This window comes from Euphorbia lathyris, chromosome 4 (genome assembly GCF_963576675.1).
Source record: "Euphorbia lathyris chromosome 4, ddEupLath1.1, whole genome shotgun sequence".
NCBI lineage: Eukaryota > Viridiplantae > Streptophyta > Magnoliopsida > Malpighiales > Euphorbiaceae > Euphorbia > Euphorbia lathyris.
In genome coordinates this window covers 15,889,227-15,900,250 of record NC_088913.1, presented here as the reverse complement: position 1 = coordinate 15,900,250, position 11,024 = coordinate 15,889,227, and the positions used below count along the sequence as shown (strand labels likewise).

General features: G+C 31.1%; 1 protein-coding gene across 8 annotated transcripts; it reads right to left on the bottom strand.

Annotated features, from left to right (window-relative positions):
• Positions 1 to 248: 248 nt before the first annotated feature.
• LOC136225467 (monocopper oxidase-like protein SKU5) lies at positions 249 to 1,875 on the bottom strand. 8 transcript variants are annotated; one of them, XM_066013478.1, is made up of 4 exons: positions 1,755 to 1,875; positions 1,039 to 1,676; positions 845 to 881; positions 249 to 742 (listed from the first exon to the last, which is right to left on the bottom strand). In XM_066013478.1, the coding sequence occupies exons 2-4, from the start codon at positions 1,323 to 1,325 to the stop codon at positions 557 to 559; spliced, it is 510 nt and encodes a 169-aa protein (XP_065869550.1). In that variant the 5' UTR covers positions 1,326 to 1,676; positions 1,755 to 1,875; the 3' UTR covers positions 249 to 556. The 8 variants fall into 8 exon arrangements, 6 of the variants coding, with proteins under 6 accessions (XP_065869550.1, XP_065869551.1, XP_065869552.1 ...); XM_066013479.1 differs by having other exon boundaries at positions 1,039 to 1,312; positions 1,422 to 1,865; XM_066013480.1 differs by having other exon boundaries at positions 1,039 to 1,306; positions 1,422 to 1,865.
• Between the last annotated feature and the right edge of the window lie 9,149 nt (positions 1,876 to 11,024).

Here is an 11,024-nt window from a genome sequence, read left to right as displayed (position 1 = left end):
CACCCCAAATCCGTCACCAAAGGGGACCGGAGCTACAGAATAGCGACAAAAATCATTACATTTGTAGGGGCGGAATTACCGACGGATTTGTAGGGGCGGTTTAAACTGCCCCTACTGTAGTTCTGAAATACCAACCTCTTAGCTCCAGGGGCGGTTTTAACCGCCCCTATTAGTAGTTTTTTATTTATAATTATTTATATTACATTTTTTATATTCCAATTGGGCACCTAATACTAATTATGAACCAATGATTCAAATTTATATCCATAAAACTTTCAAATAGTTCCAAGAACATATAACATCAAAAATTTTGAATTTTGATACATTGTTAAATTCAATACATTGATCCTAAATGGATCTAAAAGAACACAACATTCCAAATGTCATTTCTAAAATTCAAGAAGAAGCTAAGAGTTCTTCAAAAAAAAAAAAAACGAGACCATAGTCACAATTTTATCATTGATCCTATCACATTAATCTAGTCACAATTTTGCCATGCATAACATCTAAATTGCAAGCGTCGATGGATTATATCCAAAGGTCCAAGGTCTCTAGATTAAGCAAATTTGGGCACCATTAGTGAAGTAGCCCCCAGTAAAATGGCCATGAGACCATAGTTGCAAAAAGTCATGCTAGCACCACAGATGTTGTGCCCTGTAGTAGATATGCAAATTTGCAATAAGAGGAAATTCAGATTATCCTTGTGCTTTTTGAGGTCTTTTGCAATGCTTCCAATATCAGTCTAAAGCAATTCACCATTAGAATCATTAAATAGTTCTAAAGCTAAGTTAAAACAATCATTCACTGATTAAATTGATGCATGAGTACGAATAACTGAACTAACCCAATAACTGAGCTTTAGTAATGTAGATCCCTCCAGCCTGAAAACAACTTGCATCAACATAATTAGGAACATCTATTAAAACGCCACCTAATTGTAAAAGGAAGCTCAATCACATTATTGAAACAAAATGAAGTTGACTGAATGTCTTGTCTATACAATTTACCTGAAATATTATAGATAGAATAGTGTTTTACCTTATGGATTTAGCTTGGTTGATTGAGAAAGCCATGTCAAAAGGATCTGGACCAGCAGGTAATGGACATTGAACCTGAGAATTTGAATTCATATAGTGCAGTGCCCCAACACCAGCAAAGGGGCTCAAGCTTGTATTATTGAACAACAAAGGTTCTGCAACTATGTAGTAATCAGATTCATCCAGATCCATTGTCACAAGAACTGAATAAGATTGTCCAACATGAACATCAATTGAATCCAATACTAATTGATTTGTGTAAGATCCTTCTGTTTCTACCAATTCCATTTACCCCCAAAAATACAGAGAACACCAAAATCAAAATTGCACTTATCTTATACCCCAAATACATATCAATTTCGCTAAATTAATTAGATTACTGACCTGTAGCCGGTGAGATGGTGCATGATCTGAACCTCACGGCGGATATCCTCCAGGTCTTCCTTGTGAACGAGTCTCCGAGTAGCAATCGATTTGCAGGCGAATTGCTGTTTAGTCTCCTTATGAGTAACAAGATAAGTTACACCAAATTGACCGCGACCTAACTCACGGCCGAAACTGTACCTGGCCTTGACGTCCTCCATCGGACGACCGAGGACAAGCAGACGCCATTCAAAGAATGTGGTAGAGCATGACGAACTCGAAATGAAAAATTACCAAATGTAAATACATCAATTTTTGAAGATATTGAAATGAAGAACTCGAAATCGAGCTTACCAGTCAGAAGAAAATAGAAGAGGATTCAAGGGAAGATCAAATCGGCGGACATGCAATTAGAACCCTCAAAATCAAGTAGTTGAAGGCGGCAATAGACATTTTGAAGTGAACGAAAGAGAAAGAGACAATGAATGAAATTAGGGAAATGACCCAGGGGTAGACCTGTTCATGGGCTGAGTCGGGCCGGGTTCGGGCCGGGTCTAACCGGGCTTTACATATAATTATTTTGTCCAAGCCCAACCCAGTCCACCTATATTTATATCGGGCTCGGGCCGGGCTGGGCTTGACTATAAAAAGTAATTCCCAAGCCCGGCCCAACCCACCCAATATGTTAATATTTAAAAAAAAAAAAAAATTCTAAAGTAATTATTTTAGGACTTTAGAATAATTTAATTTTAGATTTAACTATCAAATTTAGTAACAGGAGTAAAATTTTTTTTTTTAAATACACCACATATATATATATATATAATTAAAAATATTACTATATAATATAAAATCGGGCCGGGCCGGGCTCACTTGGGATTTTGAGAGCAATCCCAAGCCCAGCCCATTTTATATGCGGGCTTGAGCGGACTTGGACCGGGCCGGGCCAAAGATCAAATATCAATGTCCAAGCCCAACCCATGAAGTGCGGACCTGGGCGGGTTGGGCGGGCCAACGGGCTCATGAACAGGTCTACCCAGGGGTTTACTTTGAGGCTATTTTCAGATCCGCCTCAATATTAGAGGATGGGCCTAGCCCATTCCGGCGGTTATTAGTATAGCCTCTAAAAAAGGGCTGGTAAAGCCCATTTTTGTTGTAGTGTGGGTTGTAGGGATGCTAAGGAGTCAAATCGAGAACAAGTCTTTCACTACTTCAATTTTGTTGAGATTTTTATGACATGTTCTTCACTTCTTATGGAACAAGGATTCCACTTCTTGGGGAACCAGGATTCCACTTCAGAACGTTTTTGGAGTTGGTTATAAGGATATTAAAAAAAATCAATTTCCGAACAAATACTTTTTTTGCTACCTTGTGAACATCTATTAGTAAATTGTTTGATTCTTCTCCAATACTACTTCGTTTTAGCTTCATATATAGTCATGGACTCATGAAGACCTAAGAAATCAAGATTCCATCATAAACTAGTCTGCTTCCATGATTCGTACTTCAAGAAATCGGTTTTCTAAATGAAATGAATTTGTTGAAAAATAGGCTTCTAATTAAGTTGTCCTGCCCCTATTCCCCTAAAAACTCTGTTTATTATTAGCTCTTAGATTTTAATGACTTTGGAGACCAATAAAATCACAATTTTATTAATTGCATTAACGAAATTAAATAAAAGTATAATTTTTAAAATTAGGCTCCAACATAAGAAACAATGTTGATAATTTTAATTGATTGAACATTTAATAAAATGTGAAGAGTTAAAAAGAAGTGCCTCAAAAACTGCAAGACATCCAACGTTGAATTATCGTTTACAGTGATGTAATCGAAAACTTATTAGGTGTATAGAGGTTCAATTGAAGGATGAGCTTAACTCTATGGTACATAAAAGTACAGTTCACGTTCACCGATAGATTATTAGAGCTGATAATAAAATAAAGAAAAATTACTTAAAGAATATTATATAATTAATCCAGGCAATAATTGACATATAGACATATTGACTTTGGTTATGTATGTGGAACAATGAAATTTTGACTTTTGGTGATATGACATGTTAGTTCTGATAACGTGTATGTTGACGTGATATCTTGGTATGTTGACTTGATGACAATAATAAACGATGTTAGTGAAATTTTGTTGGTTGATAACTTTACAAAATACATCATTTTTTTTTGTAAGAAAAAATTTATATATCTCAACTTGCAAATAGATAAAACCATAAGAATTTTATTTATACTTTACGCTTTTTTTTTGTAAGAAAAAAATATTATATATCTCAACTTGCAAATAGATAAAACCACAATAATTTTATTTATATTTTTTTTCAGAAATAAATTATAAATACATTTAAATTTTATGAATTAAAATACAAAAAATAAGACTTATTAAATAAATAAATAAAAACAGAAAAGAAAATATTTAGTAAAGTGTTGAATATCTATATTTGCTAATTATAGTTAAAAAAAAAACAATATTTACAAGTTATAAATGTAATGTCGATGATATTATATTAACTGCTTCCTCAGATGCTCTCTGGACCTCCATCATTTTCAAGCTTAGCTCTGAATTTGCCATGAAAGATTTGGGTCAGTTGAGTTATTTTTTAGGTATCGCGTTACTCATCATCGTTGGAGTCTGTTTCTTTCTCAAAAGAAATATGCCATAGAGATTCTTGATTGTGCATGGATGTCCTCTTGTAAGCTGTCATCTACACCGGTAGAAACGAAGCTCAAACTCAGTGCTACAGATAGCTCTCTGGTTTCTGATCATTCCTTATACTGTAGCCTTGCAGGGGCTCTTCAGTACCTCATTTTTACTCGTCCGGATATAGCCTTAAATTAAAGAATTATGGTTGTATCTATACTCTGGAGATTAATGAGAAAAGGACGAATCATAATCTTCAGAGTATATATACAACCATAATTCCTTAATCTAAGGCTACATCTAAGGCTATATTTAAGGTAACAAGATAATACTCATAAAAAAAAAGGGGTCAAATACATGAATATCATAATTAAGTATAAAATTACAACTAAATCATATCACTAAACTTAATTCTTAATATGTCATTATTTTCTATATATTATGATTTTATACTATCATTTAAAAATTATAGACTCCAATTCATAAATCATAAATGCTATCAAATATATTCTAGACTTCTAATTTATAAATTTCAATCCTTAAAATATATTAAAAGTATTGATTTTACTAGTTTGATATAATCCTGACTTGATATAGCTGTAAATAGTTTTTAAAATATGAATTTCTGTGTAATTTTCCCTAAAAAAAAAGGTAACAAGATAATATAATATACAACCATAATTCCTTAATCTAAGGCTATATACTAAAGTAGCAAGATAATATAATATATACACTCTAACACTCCTAATTTTCTTTTAATGTCTTAAGGGTTGATTATTAATGAAATTCTTTCTTTAAAAAAATGTAATGTGTTATTTATCGTTACGAGACAATTTACGTCTTTTTTGAACTATCTTTTTGGGGATGTTGTTGCAGTCTACTTTCACCGTAATTTTTAGTCATATTTTCATCCATTTTGTGTGTTTTTCAATTATTTTAGTAGTGATCTTATTAAATTTCACTTCGTTTCACAATTTCACACACTTTCACTTGTTTTTAATGTGATTCACGAGTTTTCTAGCATTGATCCAATCCAAGTCTCATGTTTTTTAGTTCCACGGTTTGAAAACACATCTATATATATTGAAAATACACTTTATTAACATAGTTCAATCATTCGTTTTCCATTTTTATGTGGAATTGTGTTCATTTCTATCCCTATGACTATCTTTAAGTCGTTTAAGCAGCTTCTTGTTTCGACCGTTTCTTACTCTAACCTTCTATCACGACACTACCTTTTCAAGAATAGGACTCACCAGCTTTTGCTTGGTTCTTCTTCCATTGTCAAAATTTATAATAAAAAGGCTTAATACATCATTTTCCCCCTGAACTTGTCCAAAAAGCTTGATTGGCCCCTGAACTTTCAAAGTGTTCCGATAGCCCTCTAAACTTGTATAAAATGTTCAGTTAGCCCTCTAAACTTGCATAAAATGTAATCAATTGATCACTTAGTTGCAAAAAAAGTAAGTTAAATGCGAAAAATATATTACACTCATCTTAAAAAAAGTAAAACAATCAAGATCGGAGTGTTGCAGTTGTAATATTAGAGAATACAAGGTTTATAGTTGAGCAAGTAATAACTTCATTTTTACTCTTTTCTTGAATTATGTAATGACATTCTAAGACACGTGGAATAGATCTTCCGTATTTAACTTACTTTTTTACAACCGAGTGATCAATTGATTACATTTTATGCAAGTTTAGAGGGCTAAGTGAACCTTTTATGCCAATTCAGGGGACTATCAAAACACTTTGAAAGTTCAGAGGGCCAATCAAGTTTTTTTTGACAAGTTCAGGGGGAAATGATATATTAAGCCTAATAAAAACTTTAAAAATTCAAGTTCAAGTGATTTCATTTTAGAATATATTCTTTTAATAAAATTTTAATAAAAAAGTTTAATAATAAAAAATAGAAATTTGAATAATAAATAATAATCTATTTAATAATAATATTATATTAAAAATTTAATATTCAAAATAATAGAATAAAACAATAGAAAACAATAGAATATATAAATATTCGAATTCGAATAGAATTTAAATCGAAATAGAATATATAAAATCGAAATGCAATAGAAATCTAAAATATATAATATATCATGGTTTTTTAAACTAAATTTGTTAATGGAATTTCAACATATATGGTGTCACATCCGACCCTAAACGACCCCAATCGGCATCGGGCGTGAAATAAAAAGATCATAATCACTACTTAAGAGTCTCCAAATTATCCAACGCCATTATATTACAATTGAACTACCAAAGTTCTAACCATAATTTAATTTATATACAGAAAACTCAAAATATAGTTGATAGTTACTTACCTTGGCTACTAATTAAAGACCACAAACCCGTTCAATTCGCCTCTAAACTCTGTCTAAGACATTTCCCTCCAAACATTGTCGAAACTCAAAAACTCTTTGGCTAGGACTTAGATCTATATATAAGGATGCTATGGTTCCAATTTCGAGTGATTCGGACGGTCGAATCTCCGTAAATCAAAGAAACGGTGGAGAAATGGTTTAAAGAGAACTGATAAATTTAAAAACAAATAGAAAAGAAAAGAAAAGAATATATAGGATGATCATCGCATAATCCGATGTACTCTTATTCATTTGAGAATTTTTTGACAAATATCACATTTGATCCTCCATCTTTTTATAATTTTTTACAATTATCCTAAACTTTTAATTTACACCTAAAACTATCAAATTAACTCCAAACTTTTTCTATAGCACCAAATTAACCGCACATACCCAATAATTATCTGATATACTAATATCACAATATAAATTTTAAAAATTTAGACACGGACGTGACATATGGCAAGATTGAGATGTGATGTACACATTTCATACATTACCATATGTTGAAAATTAATTTTTCTTCATCAATTTAGATCTAACTGTGAATGAACAAATTCCTTTCATATGGACATAAATACCTTCTGCCACATCATCAACTTCAATACATTTATTAAAAATTTCCTCCCACTTTAACTATGCTATTAAAACATCATGTTTTTTTGCTAACATCTAAAATTATAAGTACTAATTTGTCATAAAAAAAAAAATAGAGTAAATAATTATAAAGTCTGTGAGTTTCTAATTAATACACTAGTCAGTCTTTCTGTTTTTAGAAATAATTATATAGTCCTTCTGTTTTTAGTTTCATCAGCTCCTTAGTCCTTATGTTTGAATCAATGGTCAAACTATACCAAATAAATTTTAAAATACCAAAATTACCCTTTACTCTGTATTTTAATAATAAAACATCTATTTTTCCTATTTTATGTTTTTTCTCCTTTTTTCCTACATAATCTCTACAATATTTTTTTCCTACATAATTTCTACAATATTGAGTAATTAAAAGTATTTTAAAAATTATCAAAATAAGAGCAAAACTATATAAATTGTAAAAAGTAATCTTTATTTATCCCTAATAAATTTTATAAATGAAGAAAAAAATATGATTTTTTAAAAAAATTATTAATATTTAATGCTAGTTTAAAGACATTATATTAAAAAAATAAAAATTTAAGAGAATAAAAATATATTTTTAACGATTTGTATATACAATTATATAAGTTTCGGTACATATCTTCATAAACTTTATTAAAACTATTTAGATTAAATTTGAAACTAAAAAATAAATTTTTTTTTATGTAAATAACTAGGGCAATTTGGACTTTCATCTACAAAAACACATGAAAGGATTAAAGAGTTGATTAAAATAAAACTTAAAGACCTTATAATAATATGATGGACCTACTAGTATGTTAAGCAAAAACATAAGTAAAAACATAAGGACTTTATAATTATTTACGCAAAAAAAATATCACAATCCTCAAAGTATCCAAACCAGAAACCATAAGGTTTTTCTAACTTATCTTTCTATATAATATTCCTGAATTATTTTTAAAGTTATAATAAAAAAACATTATAATATAAAGGGTAATTAATTTATTAGTCCTTATATTTTTACAAAACATATTGTTTAGCCTCTGTATTTTTAAAAACACATGATAAAGTCCATAACCTTTTTCTCGATTAACTGTTTAGTCCCTAACGTTTTTCTCGGTGAATTAGCCCCTGCCGTTAGACTCTCATGAAGATTTTATTAGTCAATTTGGATTTGCGTTCTTCTTTTCATTTCCTTTAAACTCTAATGCATCTGAAATCAACTTTGAGTGTTCTTTTTCTTGATTTTCTTCTTAATCTTTTCAAATTCGTAAACATTGGGTCTTTTCTTTTTCTTGTTCTCTATACAAATAGCTTATTCTTCTAAATTGGATTTTCTCTTCGAAAGTTTGAAGGTAAATAGTAAAGAGTAATTTAATCATTTCCAAAGTCATAAACGGTAAAAAATCTAACAAACAGACGGAAGGACTAAACAGTTCACTGAGAAAAAGATTAAGGACCTTACCATATGTTTTTGAAAATAGATGGACTAAACAATGTGTTTTGTCAAAATATAGGGACTAATAAATTAATTACCCTAATATAAATATGTGGTAATGTGAAATTGAATAAACAAGTGAATAAGACTGTACGGATGTCCCTGTAAACATTTTGCATTCATCTGTTAGACATTTTTGGAATATTTGGGTTTGGTCTTCCTTCTCTCAGTTCCTCCCTGTCTCAACCATTCTTCAAATTGCATCAATTGTTCTTCTTCACGAGGAGGAAGGGGTGGACGGAAGGCACTAGACGGCTTCGTCGACTGGTATTACTCAGGATACGCTATTATTCGATCAACAAGCGTAGATGGAAATAGCGGGTTTGCTGATTTTTGGAAGCGGGTCTTGTCGCTCCAAGTTCAGGAACAGATACAATTTTTCATTTGGCTCACTACACATGAGGGTCTGTTGTATAATGCAAATAGAGTTGCTCGACATCTTGCGACTAATGGAGACTGCACAGTGTGCGGTTTTGAGGAATCTGTCCTCCATGTCTTGCATGATTGCAACCGAGCTCATGTTATCTGGATGCTCTTCTCCCTCAGGAGGTTCATCACAATTTTTACTCTTTTTTTTTTTTTTGTAGGATTGCCTGCAGGCTAACATCTCTAGCATGGCATTGTTGGATACAATGGATTGCCACCATTTTTTGCTATTTGCATTTGGTGGATATGGAAATGGTGAAATGAAGGAGTCTTCAGGCAGCAATATCAGGCTGCTAATCAAACTCAATTTCTCATCGGTCTAGCCAAGGAGACGACACTTGCTTTTAGTGACTCTACAGACATATCACCTGTGGTGCTCAACTCTCTCTATGTCAAATGGCAGCCTCCGGATGCAGGGTGGGTTAAGGTGAATACAGATGGCACGATCAAAGGGAACCCCAGACTGGCCTCTACTAGAGGGCTTTTGAGGGATCCAGAGGGCTATGGTCTTCAACTAGCTTGGAATAAGGGGCATCGTAGAGTATTTTGAGGGATCCAGAGGGCTATGGTCTTCAACTAGCTTGGAATAAGGGGCATCGTAGAGTAGTTATTGAGCTAGTTTTTAGGCCCTAGACGATGGGACGAATATAAAACTCAAAAATACATTATGGGATAATGAGACGGGATGGCTAGTTTTAAAAATAAAAAGATACGAAAATGAGAATGACATTACCTATGGGTACTCGTTCCATTTTCATCCTTACCAAATATGAGCCTAACATGCATCTAAAGAGACTGAGTTTAAACAATGAAACATATTTATGTTAGGTCCAACTTAAGTCTACCAAAGCTCGCATATTTCAAGGATATACGTGGAATTTATAAAACTAGGATAGACATATTTGACTGGACCTATTAATATTAATAAAGGTTAATTCCAAAAGAACCTCATGTAGTTAGATTGTTTTGTAGATAGAGGTTTTTGATATTTTTATTGTCAAAACAAGGATTGTGCTTGTCGATATTGTTGATATTCTTTTCATGCAATTTGTTGGTCTCACTAAAAATTAATTTAGCTCAAAATTAATGTTTATTCTAAACTTCCAGTTGACATATATTATATTGTAGCAAAATATTGTTTCCCCTTTAATATTTTTTTAGTCATATGTGAATTCAATACAAACATGTGCCTAAATACTACTGAAATACCCAAAAGTGAATATTCGAAAGTGTAAAAATTTGATTTTGTTAGTTAAAAGTTTAGAAATATATTGTTATTTAAGTTAACTCAGTAATCATTAAAATATGAAGAGGCTTAATTTTCAAATGTCGTGACGTCAATTGAATTTGTTATATCTCATTATTGTTTGTTATATAAATAAATAGATTTAGAAGTCTTGGTTCAATAGGAATAATCGATTAAATACATGAATTATGATGAGTGCTTTTTTTATATTTCAAATATACCAATACTTTTGATCCTTAATTCAATTTTTTTTAACCCTACCACTTGGTTTTTTGGAAGAAAACTATTGGTCCGGCATCCACGTCACTTTGATTGAAAAATAGAAAGCGTGATCGAAATAAATTTGATTGATTTTGTTGAATTATTTTAAATGCTTTTGTAAAGAATGACCCAACATAAATTTGATTGACTTTATTGAATTATTTTAAATACTTTTGAATCTCTTAAAATTTAAAAATTGGTTTTAAAATTGGAATGTTTTTTTACTATGAATACTTTGGACCCTCTTAAAATTAAAATTAAAATTAAAACTCTAATGTGTTTTTAAGAAAATAACAAGTATGAAATCAATAATTTTAGGCGTTATTATTACCCAAAATTCTTTTCCCATTAAAATTGAAAAAGTTACCAATTCTCATATTTTTTTTTGAGGAAATAGCAAGTTTAGAATCAATAATTTTTGGCATTATTATCGTCCAAAATTCCTTTCCCATTAGAATTGAAAATGTTACCAATTCTGATATTTTTTTTAAGGAAATAACAAGTCTTGGGCGTTATTATTGCCCACAAATCTTTTCTGTTTAAAATTGAAATTCAAGTATAAAAATAGAAGCAACACCACAGTC

Coding starts and splice junctions, on each gene's coding strand:
- LOC136225467 (XM_066013478.1), bottom strand. CDS start 1,325: ATGGAATTGGTAGAAACAGAAGGATCTTACACAAATCAATTAGTATTG. Junction 882..1,038: donor AACCAAGCTAAATCCATAAG/GTAAAACACTAT, acceptor AGTTGTTTTCAG/GCTGGAGGGATCTACATTAC. Junction 743..844: donor TACTAAAGCTCAGTTATTGG/GTTAGTTCAGTT, acceptor GAATTGCTTTAG/ACTGATATTGGAAGCATTGC.